The sequence below is a fragment of the Castanea sativa genome, chromosome 4 (assembly GCF_040712315.1).
Source record: "Castanea sativa cultivar Marrone di Chiusa Pesio chromosome 4, ASM4071231v1".
Lineage (NCBI taxonomy): Eukaryota > Viridiplantae > Streptophyta > Magnoliopsida > Fagales > Fagaceae > Castanea > Castanea sativa.
This window is the reverse complement of record NC_134016.1, coordinates 42,453,171-42,478,837: the sequence shown is the minus strand read 5'-3', so window position 1 is coordinate 42,478,837 and position 25,667 is coordinate 42,453,171. Positions and strand designations below refer to the sequence as shown.

Below are 25,667 nucleotides of genomic sequence, written 5' to 3'. Positions count from 1 at the left end.
TAGATCCAAACTTTTTTTTTTTTTTTGAGTATTAAGATTGACTATTTGAATTTTTGTGAATAAGATATGACTATTTTTGCTTAAAAGAAAAGTAAAATGCGCAAAGCAAAAAAGAAGAAGGATAGATGAATACAAGTTACAAACCAAGTTAATGTACTTGTAGTGAGTGAGAGTGGGGTGCATGGGTGGCCATTAGTCAGTGTGTGGGGTGGATGGCAGGTGTGTTTGGCTATTAATTTTTAACTTAAAATATTTAATTTTTTTTAACTTACTACTTACTAGTTGTTGTTGGTTGTTTATTAGTAAATTAGTTTAATTTTATGTGAAGTGTTATGGAATTGAATAGTTGTGTTAATAAATTGGTGCTAATGTGTAGTGTATAGCCATTAGTATTACAAATTTTACTACATAAATTTTATAAATTCATGTATCATTAATTAAAAAAAAACTAGTAAATTACCCGTGCGATGCACGGATAATGTTATAATGTTTTATGTAAGATGATTTTGAAGAATGTTGTACATATATTATAGCATAATTGTTATAGAACTTTATTAATAATGAGTTTATCATAAAAAGCAACAATTATAAATTGCATACATATATCTGTTATAATTATTGAATTGAAATAATGAGAAATAAAAAATAAATTTAAAATATAAAAAAAAAACACTCCTATTTCAACGTCAATGTTTAATCAAATCCTATTAAAGTTCAAAATTAAAACTAAAATTCTAGTGAGTGCAATTAGTGCCAAATTTGCCAAGTTTAGATTTGAAAACACTCTGTTATTTTTTGTAAGTATCCCAAGCTAATATCAACATGACCATTTGCAATATGCAGTAATTTGAAAGTCACAAACCACAATGGTTAAAAAGTAATTACAACATATAAATTTGGATGATCCCTTAAAGCTTTCAAATCTTCAATCCTTCATCATACATAGAAAACTTCATTAATTTTGCATGCCTTAAAATTATAAATTATTATTAATTAAAAAAGAAAAGTTCCTTCTAGTTAAAAACATTAAATATAACATCCCAAAGGAAACAACGGGGTAAAATAAAACTGGCCTCAAAGGAATATTCCAATTCTGATGATATATTTGTGATTTTGGCAAATGTGCAAACTGTGGAGAGAGAGCCATTGGATATGATTGGATCCTTTGCAGACCGGCGACAATGGTGGAGATTTGGGTTGTCTGGTGGCGGTGGTAGGTGGTTTAGGATTTCAATTTGGCTAAATGGTGGGTTTTGGGTTTTCAGTTTCTGCTGTGAAATTTTTTCAATTTGGCTCAAGGGATGATGGTGAAGTTGTAGATTTGTTTGGCGATGGTGATGAAGATATGGTGGTGATGTTCCAGAGTGAAGAGGAGAGGCAAGAGAGATGAAAAAATTATAGAAATTGTTGAGATTTTTGTTAAGACTCAGGGCTGAAAGTATGGTAAAGCCTAAAATGTAACTTGGATAATTGCAAGGGGTAGGCAAATGAAGGGTTAGACGCAGGGCTGAATTAATGGTATACTTGAAAGTTTAAACGTTAGAGGAGTGAGGAGTAATAACAGCTGAGGTGTAAAAACTTGAAAAAAAAAATAAAACCAAAAAAAAAAAAAAAAAAAAAAAAGATGGATGGATTAAATAAAAGAGCTATAGAAAGCGCCACTTGACAGAACCTCATGCTTTCTCGTATGAGATCTCTGTTTTTTTATATATATTGATTAGGATTGAAAGGAAGATTGTTACAAAGTTTAGTACAAAGTCAACTATAGATGATTTTTGTTATTTAAAAGAATGTTAAATTCTATTTTTAAATGATTAAGTTAAAATGAATTAAGAAACGGCTATTTTGTTTATTCTCTCTTTTGTTGATATTTTCTTAACATTAAATATATGCTAATTTGTATTTTAAATAATTTTTTTCTTATTGAGGCCTTTGGCCCCCAAATTTAGATCCGGTTCCATCTTTGCTCAACTAATTAGTCACTAGTCAGTTGAACCTCGTAAAATTAGTTTTGCTAATTGAGCTGAGTTTTGTCAACTTTTAAAGAACCCATAAAAATTGAATCATAAACCCCAAAATGACATAGTGATGAGTTTTAAACTTCCAAACCGAATATTTGAGGCAACAAAGGTTCTAATGCATTTCCTGAAAATATTTTACATTGAAACAAATTTCAACAGAGCGTAAGATGAAAAAATTTCATGGCAAAAGGAGCCAGTACACTGCACATGAAATCTTTTAAATGGTTTTTTTTCTTCTTCTCAATTTAAAAGGTTTGGTTGTTGTTGTTTATTTATTTTATTCTACAAAGAAACCTCTCTCTCTAAAGAGAAGTACCAAATTAATGAAGCAGAGAGCCATAAACATTGTTATTTGTAATATTCCAAATTGTGTGGATTAGCGTGTAAATTTGGATTGTGAAAGTACTGCGAAAATGGGTATTAAGTTTTAAGAATTGTGCTAGGACCATATAAATGGTCACAACATTGGTCACAACTCGCCCACGTGGCGAGTTGTGATTGGTGGAGGGGGCTCACCATCACCCCTCACCAACCACAACTCGCCACATGGGTGAGTTGTGACCAATATTATGGTCATTTTTAATCCAAGTTTTAAATCAATATGAGAAAAAGCAGATTACCAACCTCTTGTCATATCACTCTCAATTTCTGGTTGAAAAACTCACTTTTGAGACCACCTAACACACAACAATAAAATTTTATATCTTTTTTCTTTGCTATTGTCAACATGATATATTCATACGTACATTAGGTGAGGTCTATTTCAAAAGAAAATGAATTGGCTGCACAGACTATTTTGTTCATGACAAAATCTGTGCTGATAAGGACATTGAATGGAATCAATACTGATTAAGAAAAAGTGTCCAGCAGTAAGTTTTTCCTTGATTAAAAGGTAATAATAATAGAATTTTGCTAACCTGTGCCCTTAATAATAATAGGATTTTGTTAATGTGTACTGTAAAAGCACACAATAATTAATCATTTTTAAAAATATTTTCTCAAAAATTGAAAAAGTATTGATAATTTTTTCAATTCTCGAGAAAATGTTTCTAAAAATAAATGACTTAATGTGTGCCCTTATGTTTCTAAAAATAGATGACTTAACGTGTACTCTAAGGACACACATTAACCAGACCCATAATAATATACATGGAATCAAATGGCATAACACATATACTTTCATGCATGACTCATGTATGAGGTACCTAAGTGGTCATCAATCTCCCTCGGCACCTAATACTTGAGTGACACGAGGATCTAGTATGCTACTTCAAGTCGCAGATAGTAGGGACAATGGAAAGAATTGTATGCATTCCACTAACTCGTGTTCCCGAGCTACCTATCTAGTCAGTCTCCAAATGTGTTCTAACCAAATCCTCATATCCATATGAAAAAGGAAAAAGTTCTTTTAGTGTGAGCTTGGAAAGTGCTTTTTGTGCGTTTCCAGTTCTAACGTTTTACAAGTACGGATTTCAATAATTTTTTCTTTAAAATTGGGTCCCAAGATACTATTCACACATTTTAAAATTATTTTGTTACGGTATTTTCAGTTTTTAGTTTTCAGTAATAAGCGGTATCCAAACAGAGGCTTAAAGTGCTTCTACGAGACAAACTTTTTACAATGGAGATAGACCATAGAGATGAAGTTATAGTTGCATTCAGATCTAGCAAAAATTTATTAGGTTCTGTGGGCTTGTGTTTTGTCATTTCATAAGGATCTCCCAATTTAATCATACATGAACTTTAAAATTTTCAACTAGCCATAATTTCAAATGACATTATCACCACTTCTTCAAACACCATCATCAAGCAATAATCTCAAGAAAGAAATAAAAAGTACGCATCCATAAAGGAAAGAGAGAATTAAGAAAAAGTAAATGATGCATTAGAATTGAAAATGATCAGAATGATTAAATCCAGGATTTGCAAATGTTGCAAAAAGAAAAAGAAAAGAAAAGCAGCTGCCGACTAGTAATAGGCTTACTCCATTGGCATTAATACTAACTATTTGAGCAATGGCATAGAAACCTAAAGCGAAGTGCTCTCTTTGCTATATGAGAAAGATTCACCCTCATCAATCCTAAAGCCACTAGTGGAAGCCTGATCATCGTGAACTTCATCTTTGTCGCAGTGCAAATGATACAGCATTGAAATGACTTTTCTTCAAGTAAAAGGCTCACTCAAATAACATAGTGCTGATTAAAGAGAAAACCGTGAGAAGACACTGATAGATAGTGCACAACTCTTGTTTTGTTCTGTTTCTTGAAGATGACATATCTATGGCCCAATTATTGATCCACTTCCAAATTCATGCCGCGTTATATGATCTAGTCCCATAATTTCAACATTCTTGATAACATGGAAAAAGAAAGCAAGCAACCCCCCCACCACACGGTCGAAAAGAAATAGAAGAATCCAAAACATGTCAAAACTACGGTCAGAATTCAATCATTGTTGCGCATGTCAATGGTTTCACTGTCAAATGTTCAAATCATCTAAACAGCTATAACATAAACGTCTCACTTACAACATGCACTAATGGTGACACCTGAACCAATCCATGTTTCTAAACTCACTTGAAGTTGAAAGTAAGTTTTAACCAAGTAAATTTATGTCAAGTTTCCCAAAAAAGGCACAATGCATAAACATTTCAGTGGAAACCTTGATCATTCTTATCACCTTTTTTACATTAAAAAAAAAGTAACAAGTAAAAAAATGTGCAAAACCATATTGAAGTAACACAACGCAATCTTACTCTTCTTTTTCTTTTCTTCAATTTCTTAAGTCAGTGAAACATTTTTTATATATCTAATCTCTCTTCTGTCAAGGAGTCCAGAAGTCAATGCAGCTCCATTTGATTGTAGATCAATATATAGCGAAGAATACATTCTAGAAAGTCCAACAAATTTCTGTAATGGAAAGCAGCTTCCTCAATTAAACAGAAGAAGAAAATGAACTAGAAAAACTTCTCATGTCTTGCTTATCTTTTCATGTTCTACAAATAGTTTAATGAATAAGCATGCCTACATCAAGATCATGTCCTCCTTTTCAAAAGTTCATTTTGTGTTCCAATAATTTTAGCTCAAGTCAAAAGTAAACAATAATAGTCCATAGAGGAATTGCTGAATACAACATGTTTAGCAGTTTAATCAATCTTTGTTAATCTAAGAATCTGACTTTCAGATAAGATACTGTAATTATTGAAGTACTTGACATGCACATATCAGATGAGTGCTGAATATTGTCCAACCCAAGGGAAGGATGGGGCACTAGATTGATGAACATTTTTTACTCTCCTGATAATAGAAGATAAAGGTTCATGAAACACACAATTGTAACTTTTCTTTTGGATTATTAGATTATTGTACTGTTAAAGATATAGAGCCCTATCAAAAGCTAGTTATATTTAATCTTACTTGTGTAAAGATATAATATTACCAACCAACGGAAGCAATGAAAATAAATAGATGTATTTTCCATTATCAGACTTATGTTTTCTGCCCAGCCCATATAGGAGATAGGGGGAAGAGTAGTATGACAACTTGGCAACCAACCTACCCTTTTAAAATGTTAGAAGAAAGAAAAGACAAACATCTACAATATAACACTTGGTTATATGGAATTTAGAACAGGACCTCTCGAGCACCTTTGACAAGTAACCTCACCATAATCACAAGTATAGGGTTTAGCTTGAAAATTAATCACGGGGACTTTGTCCAAGAATAGATGGCCCAGGACTGGGAGTTTGCTTTGCTTCAAATCCTTTTCCCTTCAATCTGGGACTCTGTTCCCCCCTTAGTTCATTTACATGGGGGCTGTATACTCTCTGCGATATCCGCGGGCTATGAGCAGGTCTTATATCCTCTAGCGAAGTAGGGGTTGAACTTGTTACTTTTGGACTCTGAGTAAGACGGATCTCACCACGGCTTCTTGTGATAATTTCATCAAGAATTTCCCCATCATCAAGGTTGGTAACTCTTGCCTGAGGATCCTGGTTCTGCAAGTATATATATAAAAAATCAAGACTGGGTAGAGAAGCTTCAGAAGATAAGCTAATAAAGGACTGTTTTCAAGGACGGAACTCATGTAACTAGATATGTTTTAATGCATTTTGATGTTCTTTTCTCAAATTATGTTGTGAACCCATGTACCACAATTCATCCACGTGTTTTTTGCTCAAATGAACCAATGTAAAAACTCAAACAACATGGATAAACAAATGCCTAGATGAAATCTAACTATGACTTCTTAACATTTTTTGTAATTGGAATCCATCAAGGGCACAATACTGGCAAGAAGCAGGAACAATTTGGAATTACTCTTGCGAAACAGAATGTAAAAAAATATTCAATCCAAAGCTGATCTTTTGGTAGGTCTGGCTAAAATGACCAGAATGGTTAAGACAACATACTTGAAATGACACATTGAAGGCAATGGCAGGGGCTTCCTCATATTCTGCAGCATCCAAGTCTTGAAGATGGGCTCCTTTGAAAAACTTAGGGAGCACATACTGTCGCACTGGTACAAGAAGCATGATCAACAGTGGGAAAAGGACCCCAGCTATTGGTATCCATGTTAGGCCAAAACATAGAAGCAAGTAAGTTGTCTGGAACAAGGTGAAGGTAGCAATCGTTTTGAAGGGCACAGTCTCAACAAAGGTTGCATGATAATCCTCCAGCACCCTAACAAATTGTATAATCATTATCAGCATCTATTAAAAAAATAATGATGAATTATGTTCCATAGTAAGTCCAACACTAATATATTACATATATGAAAAGCTATCCACCGGTATGATTTAAGAAATGAAAAACCAAAAGTGAACCATTCTGGATTACATGAAGGATATAATGCATTTCCAATAAAATGACCAAGTATGTACACACACACACACACACACGATATAACACACCATGGTACATGGTATTTAGTATTATAAAGCCGAATTCTGGAAAGAGGAAAAAAAATGTCTTTGGAGGTTTAAGTCTCAAAGTATAGAAGAAATTTAAGAATTTGTACCAAATGCCAAAAGCAACAGTGAGTATGAGCATAAACTTACTTGTATCTTCGACTTGGAGCAGTGAAAAGCAACAATATTCTCTCCCAGAATTGATTTCCAGGCAAGCTTTCAATTGCCATGAAAGCAAAGTAGCCCCAAAGAACTGAAGAAGGGATCTTCTTGAGAAGTGGCATAGCAGCAACACAACAGCCAACCATCGATGCTTGAAGCAGATTGCTGAGGCGTTGTTCTTTTACTTCAACAGGCAAAAGATCATCAATATCCTTATCCACATCAAAAACTGTCTCATCAATAGGGGCGTCTATGTAGCCACCACTAGAGGCCAATTGAATTGTGGATTCTTTCAGCTCTTTCAGTCCCTGTTTGAAACTCAGATCTAAGACAAGAAAAAGGAAAAGATAATAGATTTGTATTAATCAAAAATTGTAAATGAATAAATTTACCAGAGCAGGTGGAGTTTCGTAGGCTAGTGGAGTCTGCATTCCATTATATGCTTCTTGCATGTTCCGGTATAATTGACCCAAATTTGAATTCTTACTAATACTTTTCCGGGCTGTTGATACGAGCTTATTCCGCAAAAGCTGTTCCATGGACACCAAAAGGGCCCAGAGTATTTATAGAATAAATTAAAATTGGAAGACAAGAAGGATTTTTATTAGAGTTTCTGAACACAAGTGTCCATAGACAGATAATTCCAACTGCCTAATTTGTAAAATACAGTGAGCCCTCAAATTATTAGATGATTAGCATTGGAATGAATCTTTAGAATGGTTAGATTCTGGTCCTGCTTGTTTGCCAGCATAGAGAGGCTAAGATTTTAGTCTTATGATCTGAATTCTATGATAAACTTGCAAACAAAAATAGGGGGATTTTCTTGTTATAAAATGAGATTCATCAAATTACAGAACCCAATAAAGGAGCTTACCTGATGTTTTAGGGTAGCTAAGCTTTTTGTATGCATAGGAGATTGTGGAATTACACCATTAGAAGGAGGAATACCAATAAGCCCACATAATATGACCTGGCAAGGGAAGAATCCAAAACTAAAATGAAAATTTTCCCTAGATACAACATAAAGTAAATGCTTTTATTCAATCTGAGATGGAGACTCTTGACATAATCACATGTGTGAAATTTGATATTCAGGGGAAACAACTTACCAAGAAACCCAAAAGAAGAAGGTCATAATGATAAGAGGCTGGTTTCTTCAGATTGAATTCCTTCTGTTGGGCAAGTTGAGATGCAACACTGTGATCAAAGTAGTAAAGCACAGCAATCATAGTTGCTGGTATAAATGCTCCAACTATATATAATGGAGGAACATTCAACATGTCCTGCACAACTAAACAAGTTTGAGTTTGTAGACAATCTTCAGATGCAAGGGAAAAAAAATTGGCTCTCTCTGAAAGCAGATGCTAGAAATGTATATTAGTAGCTATCTGGCAAACCACACCTTAATGACTGTCCAATTTGAGTATGCCCCAGGAGACCATGGATTCGGGCTGAAAAGCCTCCTTGGGATTCCTCTTGGGACATCATTAACAGGTATATAAGACACAGCTGTCCATACAAGCACCATAAGTGGCACTCCATAATCCGCAATGAATCCCCGGAACCAACCTATAAATTCAAATCACGTTTACCATTAAGAAACTAATCAGATATTAAGTGAACAGCATAGATACTGAAAAATATTGCTTTCTCCTGAGAGAAGGTAACAAAAATACTTCAAAGAGAGAAAAATCACTGAATCCATAAAAAGAAATAGAAAAGATGACCTCACATTTACTAATGAGGACAACAAGAGAGAGATTATCCAATTGAGGCTAACTAATAAAATGGGACACATGTGAATGATCTTTTAACCCTATATTCAAGAGTTCCAAAGCAAACTCCTCATACCTGTCCCATAGCGCCAGGATCTGGCTTTTCGGCTTCTTAATGCAGTAAGAAGAAGGCCAAAGGACAGAACCAAGGCAAACATTCCATTGCCAAATCGCCAGGATGGTTGGAGTGCAGTCTGTTTTGTATTCTCTCTTTGGGGTATACCAAACTCTTCCACAGCTCCCTGTAGTATGAAATTCCAAAGTTGAAGGTACCACATAAAAAATATTTATAAACAATATTAGTATGTTGAGTTATTTGAGGAAAAGTTCAACTAATGAGAATTAATCAACACGCTGGATGTTTTCCAACTAACTTACAAATATACAGTTATTTCGAAAACTTCTGAGTCCTCATTGGTGAAAATGAAACTTTCACTACACAAAGTAAAATCATAAAGCATACTCACCCGTATGGCCTGCTGCATAAATAGCATAGCAATTAGCAGACCAAACAATTCGCCAGCAACGCGCGTAAACCTATTGATTATAGAGCATGCACCCAGAACAGCCAGCAAGAAGAGCAAAAGGGCTGTCCACACGCATACCCTGAAATCCCAATGAAGTGTAGAGAATGTTAAAATATCACCAAAAATCAATCCCTTTGCATTATTCATATAACCTTACCATCCAGCCCAGGCTAAGAAGAGTTTCTGCCCCAAATCCTTCCGGTCTTTAACAAAGTCGAACATGAATGTATACATCAACACTGTAGGCTCAGCCACCCCTAGAATGAGTAGAGGCTGTCCCCCAATAACTGAGTGGATAATACCACAAAGTGCTGTTGATGCAAGAGTTTGCACAGCAGTCAAAGTTCCTCCTGTAACATATAATCAAACAAAGCATGTCTTAGCAAACTATACCAAAGTACAAAGTACAATAGGATGTTAGCAACACCAAAAAAGGAAAATCCATCAGACCTGTATTTCTCTCCAACTGCTCCCCAAAAGATATAACAGGAATTGCTGAAGCAAAAAATATGTATGTTGTTGGAGCCAGGATCCTAAACGACAGAAAAAAATTATTATAGCTTCAAATGACATATATTTAGAAGTAGCAGTGTAGGCAAAAATTGAACATTGTCCATGGACCAGAAACAAGGTTGTCTTGAAGTTGTGATAGCTCCTCATATTACAACAACCAAGCCTTAGTCCCAAAATTTTGGAGTTGCAGTCGTAAAATCAATATCTTTAAACAACAACATAATATTCTATTTGTTATAAAGGGATGAGCATTGCAAGAGTTGCATACCTGATACCTGCGCGGATACCACCAGTCCAATCTTGTTTGTAGCACAAAAGCCTTCCTTTGAGGTCATTCTTGATTCCACGGAAGGGAACAAATGTTTCTTCCATGATAAGTGAAATATTTTGTGAACAAAAAAAGGACTAGAACTTTATTTAGCTTTAGTTTGAGTAACAAGTAACTGGGGCAATATATGATATCGAAGAAGCTTAAGTCAAGTTCAAATTTAAGGGACTCGAGAGGCCAACATGGTTACTAAACGTGCATAACAGAAGATATATATAATATATGTATGTAAAATTGTAAATACATAATTTAAGGGAAGAGAGGCAGAGATTTCTTCTTCAACATTGGAGGTGAAGGAAAGGCAGGACAAAAGAATGTTGAGTCATTGAGTGTTAACAGACCCTTGAAGATATACATATGAATAAAGTTGAAGAATTTTACATTTTAGCTGTGTAAAGAATAATTGGGGTATATTACTTTGAAGAAGAACAAAAGGTACTTTGTAATGAACCTAACTACTTGGATTCCATATCTTTATAAAGAATCAAGTATGTTACTATTAGCGGATGGAATCCATAATGAATTGAGAATTTCCAAATTAACGAACACAGACACTCCCCATATATGCTCAGATCAGAACTAGCGGTTGACTTTGGCAAAGCTCAGATCCATCACCTTCACTTTTCTCCTATCTATCCAAGTGGCCTCCTATTCATCAACTGTTCCCACTAATAGTAACAAATTGGAGCAGAATGCTTAGGATTAAACTACATGGTACAAATTCTACATGCCAAAATTGGTGAAATTTGTGTCAAGCTCTTGACTTTAGAGGTTACAAGAGCAAGAACCAAGAAATTAACGAGAACCCATAACCAGAAACTGCATCTTTGGATGGGTTCAGAACAGTTTGAAGCAAGTGGGCATCAACAGAAAGATTGGAAATTTAGCGAGAATTCATGACTAAAACCATAGCAGGATTGATTCAGAACAGTTCTGAGCAAATGGGCATTAACCAAACTGGGAAAAGAACCAACTTGAACAGCTAAATCAAAGTTACATTATTCAAAAAGAAGAAGACCCTTTTGAGCAATAACTACAACAACAAAGAACTCACATATATATATAGAGAGAGAGAGAGAGAGAAGAGTAGGTATGGCTTGCAGTTACATCAGCTGAGAGAGCACAGAAATATAATAAAAAAAGAAGACAGGAATGAAAGAGAAGGTTCAAAATGTATGCTCTCAAAACAGCTTCTGAACTCTGACGCTATAGATGAGCAAAGAGAGAGAGAGAGATTTTTCGCAAACAAACTCAGCAAAATGTTGAAGTGATTTTCGCGTGAATGAGATAGTGAGCTGTGCCTGGTTACCAAAAAAAAAAAAAAAAAGATAGTTGCTGTGTGACAAAGCATAAATAAGTAAAATAAAAACTCTCTCAAGTCTTGGCAGTATTGATTATTCAGTAAAAACAAATAAACAATTTGATTAGAGAGAGAAAGAGAGCTGTGAGAAAAATAAACTAGTAGTACTTTTTTTTCCTCCTGAAATAAACCAGTGCTTACTTACCCAGAAAAGATATCAGCTTTTTTTTTCTTCTTTTTTTTGACAGAAAATAATGAACAAACAAGAGTCAAGGGACATCATAAGAAAACCATTGTACGAGGGTTAATTCAATTGAGGTAGAGGTTCAATTTTAGTTTACACCAAAAATCGACTGATGTTTTGTTCTGATCATAAAAAAGATAGTCATTATAAGCGGAAGTTATAGATTAAAACTCTATAAAAATAAAATTCTTGAAGTTTGCTAATATTTTTTATAAATGAATTGAGATCAAGTGCACCTGATGCAATAACAATGGATGATTGAGACTGAAAGTTGCCTTTTTTTAATTTTCAATCTCAACCACGGAATAATAAACGTTGAAAAATAGTTGAAAGAAGTTAAAAAGTTAAAGTTAAAAAAAAAATAAAAATGGTAAAAATTTATATGAGGAGTGGATAATTGCAATGGATTCAAATATATATATATATATATATATATATATATATATATATATATGAAGCTGAAAGAAATTTAAATTAAAATTTCAAATTAGAGTTCTAATTTTGCGTCATGTGTCCTAAATTATTCATTCTTAAAGAGTTTTATTTGTTAATTTTAAAATCAAATGTGGAACCACATCATAAATATTCATATAAGTGAGTTCTTAAGTACAAAAATCAAAGAGTCTAGAATAAATGAATAGTAAAAAATAAAATAAAATAAAAAAGTACTTCATACTTTACATTTTATATCTAATAATATCCTTACAAATTTTTTTAAAGAATTAACAAAATATAAAAACGACTATCAATAGTATTTAAATTATATATATACGAATTATATTATACATCTTATTATATATCTTTAAGTGTATTCATATATATGCATGGAGTTACAAGCTAGATCTCAATAAATCTTGGTACATTTATGCATTTATTGCTGCATTTCTTGAAATTTGTAGGAGGGTTTTAATTTTACTTTCTTGAACCCCATATGGGAAGAATGTACTAAAATAATAGAACTATGTAGGTAAATTATTCAATCATAGGCCTTCCTCCTCAAAGCCACAGCATATTAATGGCTTTCAATTGGCTCCACTGATTTTATTGTCTAAGAGCATTAACAGCAGACCCTTAAAAAACACATTTTTTAGTTAAAATTTTGTCTAAACTCACCTAAAATTCTCATGCATCAGATTTAATAAATGGTCCCAAAAAAAAATAATGAACAATGGGCTCAATACACTTATTGAGTACAGTTCACTCAATACATAAAAATAATTATTTTTATTAATTTTCTCACTTCTCTCTTTTGAGTCTATTAGTGGTAGAGTATTGAAGCTAATATAGTTATTTATAAATAATAGATTATTTTAAAGTAATAAAAGTGAGATTTTTACACCAAAGGTTACTAACAATTCATTGAGCCTTGTGTCTAACAAGGGATATGAGTTTGAATTTCACCTAAAACAAAAAAAAAAATTCATTGAAATCAATGAAATGATAGCTTTATTATAAAAAAAAATTTGAGAAAAAAAATAAAAGAGATTTTATTAATTGAAAACGTCTTTTAGCAGTACATTTGCTAAATTTGAAGGAACTTCCTCCATCCATACATTTGAAGAATGTAACTTATCTGCGAGGGATATTGATATTTGAGACTTTGTGCTTTAAGGTGATTCTCTTGTGGTTGTGAATTCTCTAGCCAAAAAATTTCTTCCTCCATTATCGTTAGCTGCTATTACCTCTGGCATTATTTATTTGTCACATGAGTTTCGTCATTTTGAGGCCTCTCATGCTCATAGGAGTGGTAATCAACTAGCTCATTTTTTTAGCAAAATATGCTCTAGATATTGAACGTTATGTAATTTGGACTGAGTAGAGCCCTTATTTCTTAAAACACGCTCTCAACGAAGAAACAAAAAAAAAAAAAAAAAAGTCATGAGCTTCTGGAGCTCATATAGCCAAAAGCACAAGCAATAATATGTCCTTGTTGGATTGGTTTTTTGACTTGACAGTAAAAAAACAATCATCATAAAATAGATATTATGAATTTCAAATCCTATCATGTTTATAAAAAATCAAAATAAAATCATTCTATTCTATGTTACAAGTATATATTTTGATGGTGATCGGTGAAGCACTTAAAAAATAAGATTTTATTTTACTTGAAATTTTTTATTTATTTGAAGTTACTTGAAATTAATTTTGAGGCAGTAATATATACTTTCTTAATTCGCCATCAGTTGAGGGAAGTGAAGTATTAAAAGTAGGAAAGAATGAACGGTTGAATCGCATTTGCAAGTGTTCATCAAAGAATCGCATTTGCAAGACTTTATTATTATTGATTGAAAGGTGCAGGAAAGACAAAAGCAGTGACGCAACTGAAAAGCTTTCTACTCTCCAACTATAAAAGCGACTGAAAAGACTCAGATCAAGGAATAATATTGTTTCATAAGTTGAAATGTCCTTTATTAGGCGTGAAGGTAATAAAGGGATTTACTAACATTAAAAGATGTTTCAACAAAACCCGTTATAATAAATGAATTATTATTATTTCAACAATATTTCTAAAGTAATATATATTTTTTTTCTATTCTTAAATAATAAAAAATTTCATTAATTAAATTTATGGTATGAAATTATGATTTATTATCCAACTCAGGGCTTCTTCTTTTTTTAGGGTAAATAGTACTAACTTTTTAAATGAACTTATCCAAGTCATTCAAAGAATCAAAATTCATAAGGCATTTCTCAAATTTTTAGAGGCTATTTTTTTTCCTATGTTATTATTTTTTTTTTTTGGCTAAGTGAGTCACAGCTGTAATAGTTTTTTTTTTTAAATAAAAAAAAAAAGGTTTCTTGTTAATATTTCTATCTCTTAAGGTCAAACTTGGAACACTACAGCTGTATGAATAATAGGTGTGCACCATTCACACTAACCTTGTGCCATATTAGTAGCAGCAGGCAACCTTTTTTTTCCCTTTTTTTTTTAAAGGGTGAATTACATTTTCGCATTTTAAAATATTTTATCCCAATTACACTTAATCCCTTTAATTATTAAAATGCACAATTAACCCTAAAGTTTTAACTTTGTTTCAATGTCCACCCTACCGTTTTTTGGTGTTAAGTCTGTGTTTTGAAAAATAATTATAAGCTAGTTTTTTTTTTTGCTTATTTTATGTTCTGTTTGCAGGTCTCACACTATTTTTTGTCTCAACTTTATTTCAAATTATTTAACTTTCAACTTTTAAAAATAAGCTAACTTTGAGTTTTTTGTCTCATTTATGCAAACAAGTTGCTAGAATTAAGCAATTTCCAAATGGACGGTAAGTATGACAGAATTTAGCATTGAAATACCAATTTACCACTCTCTAAAATAGATAGTAGAGGAGTAAATTGGTCCTTTAATGCTAAATTACGTCAAACTTAACTCCAAAATAGATAGCATGAGGTTCAATATAATGTATTTTTAAAATAGGAGAGGTGGATTATGCATTTTGATAGTTTAGGAAGTTAATCATGGTGATAATTTATAATGAAAAAGTATAATTTATTCCCTTTTTTATATATATATTAAAGGTGAGATGCATCTTGAACAGGTCATGATCTGGGACAATAACCAATCTTTTTTAAATTATCAAAAGATCAAGATGATACCGTTCATCAAAAAGTTAATGAAATCTTTTTAGAGCATTTGTAGCAAATGTGTTAAATGTGCCAAATATTTACAAATGTGCTAAATGTGCCAAATGCTAAATATTTGGCACATTTAGCACATCAAACATAAAAAAATCCCTTTTATCAGATGTGCTATATGTTGCAAATTTTTGCAACATTGAACAGTACCGTGGCAATTTGCCACGGTACGGACGAGCCATGGCAAAAATATTTGCTCTTATTTTATTCCGTTTTCTCTCTCTCATCACAAATATCTATCTTCTCATCTCTGTCTTCTCTCTTCATCTTCCACAGCAAGTCGATCACCAAAGCCCATCACTCGACACCGCCGATCTCACCAAAGACCACCACTCGAAGCCGCCGACCATCTATTCCGCTTCGGGTTCTTTTTTTTTTCCTTTTTTTTTTCCGTTCACGTTTTTTGGCTGTGGTTTGATGGGTTGGTTAGACAATGGGTGGGTTCGGATGGGCAAATCGGTGGTGGGTGGGTTTGGATTGTGGGTTATGGCGGTGGGTGGGTTCGGATGGGCAGATCGGTGGTGGGTGGGTTCAGGTTGTGGGTTATGGCGGTGGGTGGGTTGAGTTTCATGGGTTGTGGGTTATGGCGAATCGGTGGTGGCAAATCCATTGTGATTGTGGCTGTGTGTTTTTTTTTGTGGCTGTGTGAGGGCGAATCGATTGTTATTGTGGCTGTGGGTTATGGCGAATCGGTTGTGATTTTGGTAGTTGAGTGTGTGTGTGTGTGTGTGTTTTTTTTTTTTCTGATGATTGTGGCTGCAACAATTTTTGGTTGTTGTTGGTGTTGTTGTAGTTGCTGTTGATGCCTTGTTGGTGTTGTTGATGAGGATGATAGGAGAATAATTTAATATATTATTTTAATGTTGTGTAAATATTATTTTAATGTATAGAATGAAAGGATAGAACATCTGATAAATGAGGTGTTGTAAAATGATGTGGTAAAATAATAAAGTAGAGTTTTGGTGTTGTAAAATGACATTTTTTTTTTGTAACATCTGCTTTAGATGCTCTTAGGATTATAATTTTTTAGATTGTTATGTGTAAAGTTGCACATCTGGATTCTGGATTATGCATGTTCCTCTCTTTAGTTAGTACTTAGTACTATGCATCACCATAGATTATTTAACCTCTCTTTCAGGTTTCGTGTAGCTTTATTATCATTATCTTATCATCTATGCCGCCATAATGAATGATAAGTACTTCTTTGTTATCACTATCTTATCAAAGTACCCAGTCGTCACAACTAGCTTTATCTTTTATCATCTTATTAGTTTAGTCATTGCATACTTACCCAGTTGCCAGTTACCCTTGAGTGTTATCTACACCAACTTGTTCCACAACGCATCCTGTTAATGATATTGAATTGTCGACAAAATTGAACTACACACGGAACTTTTTAGTGCCTTATTTAACACGATACATATTTTCCATTGTAAAGTGGCATACAAATTAAATGTGTTAAGATTGAGGTCCAATTAGATGCATTAATAGATTCAAATCTACTCAAATGTGGTAACAAATTTGTGCATCCATATGATGCGTTGATAATGATTGCAAATCCCTCTTCAATCCATATATCCATATGATGTGTTGATAAGGAATTAAGGATATATGGAAATTGTTCTAACAATTTGCTCTTAAAAAAAAATATATGGAAAAATAATAATAATAAAATAAGTCACATTATAATAACACATTTCTATAATTTGGTATACAAAACAGAATATGCTATATATAGTTAGGATGAACCGTGCTTTGTCATTAGGAGTGTCAAGATAAACACCACTTGTGCATGACCCCACTACCACCCCCATACTAATACATCCCGTACGGCTCGAACCTAAGTGGTAAAACATAAAGGTGAGGTAGACAAGATATTTTACCACTAAACTGTAAATTATTCGAAATTCATATTTATTCTCTACCGACTGTAAACTGGTAAGTACTAACTCCACTTTGTTGGAATAAACTTTATTGTCTCCAATAAGTCAAATTTAACACATTAAGCAAAATAAAGAAAGGGGGAGAAAATGAATATCTTATAAAACTTCTTTGAAAATTAGGTAACTAAAATTTAAAAAAACCCGGACTTTTGGACTAAAACCGTAACGGCCAGAGGAGACATCCACATGAATAATATATTGGGATAAAAAATTTGATACTAATTTACTAATTTAAAGGTAACGGCATGATCAACTTGACAACAACTACAATTAAATCAATGGGTAACGTTGTCAATATGTAGCATTCTGTCATTTTCCACTAACAGATAGGCTAAGAGACCCTTTCAATTCAAAGTGGCCCTAGCTACTACACTAAAACGTGGTCTATAGCAATGCATGGTGTCCTCTTCCTGATTTGAGCATGCACCTTCAAATTGGTGGTTAGCTGTCAGTCTTGTCAAACTCCAAGACTCACTCCAACACCGCCCCTACCGGGCCAAGTGGTACCTCCCCTTGCTACAAGAGTTTAAAGGTATTTATGAACTCGTGTGTGTTTATGTTCGAGTCGTGGGTAGGTTTGAGGTGGGGTTTAGGATATTAGAATTTCTAATCATAGTATATATATATTATCACCTTCATTTTTCAAGAAGTAAAAAAAAAATACTATTACACTCAATGCACACGTATAATTCACACATAAATCATAGAGGTTTAGGAACTACTTAACATAACTACCATGCACCTTTGACGTAATGGTAGTCACTTCACAAGTACAAAGTTCTTCTAGGGTAGGAAGCAAGGACAGGGGTTCCAAATTTCTAAGAGAGAACTTTACACATATATACACTTAAATAAAGTTATAGTAGAATTTTTATCTTGTATCAAAAAAAAAAAAACTACTTTGTGTATAATTTATGTAAATTTGATTCTTCTCTCCCAAAAAAAATGTAATTGATTCTTTTTTATCAATTGGGTGTGTGTGTATAAAATTAAACATAGACAAAATATGTACAAGTACACAAAATGAAGGGTGCTCAAATGAAAACCATCCCACAAAATATCAAAAATACAGAAAACTACAAAGTTCCAAAGGATTTTTACTTCAAAATATTAGGAAATAGTGTCCTACAATCTAAAACCAAAGAACATATGATAAAGTTTCAAAAATTGGATTTGAACCTCTAATGGTACATATTGTTTAGATTTAAGTCATTCCGTTAACTCATCGTGATGAGATGTCTATCAAGTGCCAACTAAACTCAAAATGACATTGTTGTAAAGGCGCTCTTTTGATGTGCCACCCACTCCAAATGCAGCCCCCCTCTGCCTTATAAGGCTATGGAGGGTCTTGCTTGGGAGTGGGAAGCTAGCTTGTTCACTCATTAAATCACCTCGCTCACTCCACTCATTTTCTCACTGGATTTATGACTCACTTCACTCACTACGTTTGCTATGTGTATGCTTCGCGCTTCGAAGCTCTAGCTAGGGTCACAATAAATGGACAAAAAGACTTATTAAATATAAACAATAGGTAACGTTAGGGTATAGATCCAAATCTTGAAAACTTAATGGGCAAAATAGAAGATTACCCCAAATTTTAAGGATTTAAATTGCAATTTAGTCTTAACCAATACAACATACCAAAGTGGAACTATTAATTATAGTTACCTCAATTGGTGGATTCATTTTATTTGTGGTAGGGTGGATATAAGAATAAATTTTTTTTTTCTTTTTATAATTTGATAGTAACAATAACAGAGAATGAAAGATTTGAATTATAATTCTCCTCATGAATAGATGTAGTGAAAACTACAACATTATTGACATCTAAGATAGGATTTGGTCTATTTCTACTTTATAATGAATAGAAACAATAAATTTTTTAATAAATACAAACCAGTTCATAACACGTATGAAGGTACTAGAGAATATACCATATAATAGTATTTAAAAAATAAAAAATAAAAAATAAAAAAGGAATTAGAAACTCTTACTAGATGGGCATCCTCGACAAGTACCTTTTCTTTTTTGAGCTTCGACAAGTACTTGAAGATTATAGGGAACATCTCTTTCTATTATTGCGAATTAATAACCATATATAATCTTGATAATACTAAAGTAGAAAGTATTCCTAGCTAATCAATTTATTATAAATTTATAATCTATCTACTTTTTTGACTTTGCGAGTTGATCCTGCCACCGCCATTGAAAACCTTTGCTTTGTATCTGCCATCACACATTTATTCTAAGTTAAAGATCAATATTGCATCATAGAGTCAGACTGATGCAATCGTCCATGAGAATTTAATGGGATTTGCTTTTGAGCATATTTATAAAAGATCAATACATACTTTTTCCGGAAAATTCCTAGGTACTCCCACCACACCTAGAATAGTGTTCTCTCCTCTCACATTTATAGTAGATTCCATTGAATTTAATGAGTAGATTTCATCATGAATTTGAGAGGAAGGGATACCATTATCCGTACTCCGAAAGTACGTAAGTATTACTCTAATTTTCCCTTATAATTTATAGAAGTATCATGGTGTCGACACTCCCATGAAAAGAGAGATAACTCTTTCCGTCGTGGTGAATAATTCTCCACTTGGAAACATTGATTGTATCTTAAATAAATGATAACAGGAAATAGCAAATTAACGACTGTCCTCCTTTTGTTTATCCAACTTCTGTATGGGATATGAGGCAACTTGGGCTAGTGGACTGTGTTCCTTGGAAGGCTAATATATATGCATGTTGTTGTATAAACTCTCAATTATATAAATAATACTCCCCTTTTTATTTTAAAAAAAATTACGGATTAGAAACAGCATTTATTAACATTTTTAGTTATGTCTTTTACATAATATCTGTTGACTTAATAAAAAAATCACGCAGACAAGAAAGTGATGCTTTAGTTGGTATTCAATCTGATGCATCCAGCTTGGGCCTTGGAGTCTTGTACAAAAATATTTTCATCAGTGTGTCCCACATATTCAGCAGAGCTATTCCGGTTGAAGACGCCATTTTGGTTATGAAAAGAAGCAACTATCTTCACCAAGATTGGACCAAAACATTTTCATTAGTGTGTACCACAGATTTAGCTGAGCTATACCTATATCAGTTGAAGATGACAGTTTGGAATTGGAGGTAGAGATTAGTTTGAATATATATATTAATCTCATCACATGTGCTTCGCGCTTGCATTCATTCAAATATGAGGTTTACACGTTTTCTCATTAATATTATCTATTTAGAACTACTAATACAATCAAGAGTGTCACGAAACTAGTTTCAAAAAATGAACAAATACGAAGAAAGGAGAGAGAGAGAGAGAGAGAGAGAGAGAGAGAGAGAGAGAGAGAGAGAGAGAGAGAGAGAGAGAGAGAGAGATTTAAGTTTTGATAAAGAGGGAAAAAAGTGAAAACGTTGGACTTAATGATCCTATTTTGTAGCAAAAAAAAAAAAACATTGTTTTTATTTTATATATATAATTTTTATTTTGAGAATCTAATTTATAAGTGGATAAAGTAATTTGAAAATCAACAGAAGGTGACCCTATTTTTTAGGCAATATTTTAGTGAGAGTTAGAAGTTACATTTTTACCAAATTGTCTTTTAATTTTGTCTCTACTTAAACATAGAGGTATAGGAGCATTTTTGAAAAGCAAAATGAAGATCCCAAACAGGGAAAGCGTCTTAAATAGCAGTGTGTGTGTGTGTGTGTGTGTGTGTGTGTGTGTGTGTGTGTGTGTGTGTGTGTGTGTGTGTGTGTGTGTGTGTGTGTGTGTGTGTGTAGTTGGGGGTTTGAACCCTTGACATTTTGGTTAAGACACTATGATGTGTTGAGTTATAATACTCTTAATTGAATATTCATTGTAGCGGTTCTAAGAATTTTTTCTAGGATAGCCATTAAGAAACTTAAATTATACAAAATTTAATAGTCTAATGTCTATTATATTATTCTTAAAAAATAATAAAAATAAAAAGAGTCTATCATACCAGTTAAAATATACTAAACAATGCTGCCAAACCACTAAAATTTAAATAACCTAACAGTCTATTTTTGCTTTTTATTATTGTTATTTGGGTTTTTTTTTTCTTGTTTAAGGGGTTAAGAATTATGTTTGGGAAGTTAAAATTATTTTTGTTAAACCCAAATTCTTAGGATTCTCAAGCCATGGTATTCAATATTTTTCTAACGTAGAAAAAAATATGTTAAGTTAAAAATAATTGTGTTTAATTGTTTATACTTTTTTTTTTTGCAAGTCAGGTACAATTTTTTTGTTTTGTTTTTGTTTTTGAGAATCAGGGATATAAAGCCACCATTGAGTATACATATTAATTGGATTCTTTTAATTAAAAAATTTTGAAGATAAAAAAAATTGGACGCTTATCCACAACATTTAATGAAATTTGATGGAGAACTAAATTAAATTTTAATCAAATCTAGAAAATGCAATTTGCATTTTTACCTTAAAACTATTTAAAAAAATGGATACTCACACCTAATGTAGATAAATTTTATTATTACCGTATTTGATTAAATTATGAGATGATGGATGCACATACCTAATTAATATGCTTGATCAAAGTTTTGGATTGATTGTCTATGTTTATTAGTTTAAGAGGTGCTACGTCCACAACATTTTTACAACAATTTTACAACAAATCATAGGTGGTTAGTTGTTATAGGTTCAAATTTGAATCTAACACTAAGATTACTTTTTTGTCCCAACAATAACAACCAGTAACAACTTGCCACTTAAGATTTGTTGTAAAAATGTTATGGACATATCATTTCTCTTAGTTTAATAAGCAAATCCGTACAACAAGGCATAGTGGAGACCAAAAGGTCGACAATTGACTTATGATGAGTTGATGACAAGATAAAATTATTCGGGTGTTAGTTTTTTCAGACTTAATTGTTGCTAGTAATTCAGACCTGCCCATTATTTTCAATTTGCATATTTATTTTATAATTTCTTAAGCTTTTTTAAATATATATTTAATTCTTTTTTATATATATTTAGTGAAGAAAATTTCATGAAATTCGAAGGAGATAACAAAGCAAAGATACCCATTTTACTAACTACTTCTCTTATCTTTTCTTTTTGGAAAGGAATAAGGAATTATAATATATTATAGTAAAGCATAACTTTAGAACAAGACAATTTGGGGTAATATTTGGGTTTTAATAAAATAAATAAATAAAGAGGATTATTCTGAATACATAACAAGAGACTCCCTATTATTAATCCATGTTTAACTAACAAATCAGCACAAAAATTTCCTTCTCCATATCTTCTCAAAGCACTGGAGTAGGAATGTCAACTTTTGCATCTTTTTTTTCCCCTTTTTATTATATTTAGAAGAAGCTTTTGCATCTACTTCCACGATAATCTTTAAAAACCCCAAGTTGAGTACTAAGATTAGGACATCTATGAGTATTCACATCAGCTTATTTCAGAATACTACATATCAAAATATCTATTTTACACTATATTTTATTAAAATTTCAATTTTTTTTATTATTATTGTTTCTCTTTTTACACATGTAACAACCATCATGCACCCTTCCCCTATATATGTGTGTGTGTTTTTCAAAAAAAAATCCTTAGTATATGTAAATAATAATAAATAAAAAAACTAAATGCAAAAGTTACACAGTTATTATAGCAACTATGTGGATAAGTTTTGAACTTTTTTTTCTTTTTTAGAAAGATATAAATTTTGAACTTGTTTGGCTAAGAAATAATATTTTTTCTATCATGCAAGCACTCATGCAAGTGCACTTAGATCCCTCCGACATCAGCATGGCCTGAATTCCCCATTACCTCTATTGTCCCTCATGGAACTCTAAACAATCTAATTTTTTTTTTAAAAAAATTACCAAGGGTTCAAAAGTTAGGTAATTGAAGACCTTTTTTGTATTTCAGCCAGTAAATTTTTAGATAAATAGTACACTTTATTTAAGAGTAAGACAATATGGTCTTTTGCAACCATATTTTGAAAGCTACATGATAAAAGAGCATTCAAGGTTATATCATGAAATGGGTGTGAGTGATTATGACATTTTTGTTTTCGATACATTAGGTAGTTTCCTATTATTTGTGGCCCCCAAAAATAAACTTAGAAAGAGTGACACACGCAACTTAGTTCATGTAATTAGTAATGGGAGGTTAAAAAAGAATAATGGAGCCCTTTAGTCTTTGAAAATGATTAATTAATAATGCATCTTTAACAATAATATATACTAGTTGACATTGATTAGATGGTGCAGAAAGTCCCAAATATCATCTTCAATTGGTCGAGGATGATCTTAGGCCTAGTTTTTAGTTTTTATTTTTCTTCTTCTTGATTCAAAGTTGTTAGACACACTGATTTGATCAGCAAGTCCATTGTTGGGCCCAGAAGGTGAGAAGCCAGTGGCCTTCGGCCACAAATCTGCCTAATGTGATTAATTATAAGAATAATTAAGTTACCCACTAATTGATTATAAGAATAAGTTCATCGTTACCTTCTTCTTTTAAAAATAAATTATGAAAGAGAAGTAGAATTGGAAGAACAAAATCTTTTTTAGTGGTGGCAAGGTCCCCTCGTTACCTAAACCTTGATATGCGAAGTTGTGCAAGTTGCAATATATTGAAACACACACAACTAACAAGTTTGGAAATGGAAACAGGAAAAGCATAAAATATAAAATTATGGAGGGGGATTCCTTTTAAAAAGGTTGCATCATATTTGAAGGAGTTAGGTCATGGTTAGGTTTGGTATAAGCTTTGTGGAACCCATCTGGTCTATTAGAAAGCTATATACTTGCTCAGGGATATTATAAAAAAATAATAATAATACGTACTCTTTAATCATGACAAAATAATGAAAGATAAATCAATTATTATCTAGGAACAGTGGTGTTTTTTACACAATTTGAACTGAAATCGTGACTTTGAGTCACGGGTTTTCACCATTTAAGATATCTCTACTATATAAACAAAGTTTTATGTGAATCTCATTTAGGACATATTATATGATGATGATTGAATATGCTGGATCGAGGGAATGATTAAAGGGTTTACTTCTTCAATTGTCATTATAAATCTCTCGGACCATATACATATGAATATGCTCATAAGTACTTCAAATATTTCAAAAGGTTATTAAAAAAAAGAGTAGCATTATTTCTTCTTTTCAATGAGTGGTGATCAGCAACATGATTTAGGCTACTAACTCACAAAATAATAATAATAATAATAATAATAATAATATATAGGAAATGAATAACAAATTCACCAAAGAAAATGTCACTGTATTAGCATTGAAACACAATGCCAACTTCCGTCAAAGCCTATAAAATGCAAAAACCTCTATGAAGGCAAAAGACCATTATTTGTAGGCGATAGTAAGTCAATTGCTCATTGATCAGTCATAGACTTCAAGAAGTGACATATATCAGCTGTATTTATTGGTAGTATTTTGTTGTTGTGTACTAGTGGTTATAAACTTGTGGTGGTGTCACTGGTTTTGGACGAGGACTAGGGACGAAGATTACTTGTTATGGATCACCATCAGTTTCAAGCATTATCACATACCATAGTTATTTTTATTATATATAATTTTCTTTTGAGCTTTTGGATTCTCTCTTCTTCTTCTTCTTTTTCTCTCCCATGTGAATTTCTTTAATAGGCTAGGGACTTTGTTACTTGTTCCTATTTGGGGGTCAACTTAAAGCTACAGATACCTTTCAAAACAAGGGACAGTGAATCTAGGAAGGAAATGAATTCACTTCTTTATGCCCTCCATGTGAATGATGAAGCTCATAGGCAAGGCAAGCTATAGCTAGAATATGGTTGCATAAAAGCCTCAATAATACTAAAGGATGCTATTATTGCTATTTGCTAGTCCACATAACGTTTGTCCTTTGGCTAATTTTTGAGGCAATCAAATTGTAGTGCTACAAAAGCACCCATATATATATATATATATATATTCTTCCAGAACATACTGAGAATCCAAACAAATTGTAAAGAGAAAAACGACAATCCATCATTGAGGAGAAGATAGGTGAAAGAAAGACATGAAAGGTTTGGCTGTTGTTACATGTTGACAGCATTATTAAATTGTCACTGATCAATGAAAGGAAGGGGCAGTAGACCTTCATGAAAGTCCAACATGTATGGCGACAACAAGAAGAGGAATACTTTAGGAACTTTTGGAGTGCTAGTTTTCCTTTCTCATGGCCAACAGATTTCATCAACCTGTCTAAAATGCATCAGATGAGTCAGAAGAGATACTACTTTTTCTTTCACTTTC

The 25,667-nt window shown here is 32.6% G+C and overlaps 1 protein-coding gene across 1 annotated transcript; it reads right to left on the bottom strand.

Moving 5' to 3' along the window:
• Positions 1–5,475: 5,475 nt before the first annotated feature.
• LOC142631300 (putative boron transporter 2) lies at positions 5,476–10,624 on the bottom strand. The gene is made up of 12 exons (XM_075805445.1): positions 10,176–10,624; positions 9,845–9,927; positions 9,552–9,744; positions 9,335–9,473; positions 8,944–9,109; positions 8,495–8,661; positions 8,202–8,375; positions 7,967–8,062; positions 7,485–7,622; positions 7,081–7,400; positions 6,433–6,703; positions 5,476–6,018 (listed from the first exon to the last, which is right to left on the bottom strand). Exons 1-12 carry the CDS (start codon positions 10,277–10,279, stop codon positions 5,719–5,721), a joined length of 2,151 nt encoding a protein of 716 aa, XP_075661560.1. The 5' UTR covers positions 10,280–10,624; the 3' UTR covers positions 5,476–5,718.
• Between the last annotated feature and the right edge of the window lie 15,043 nt (positions 10,625–25,667).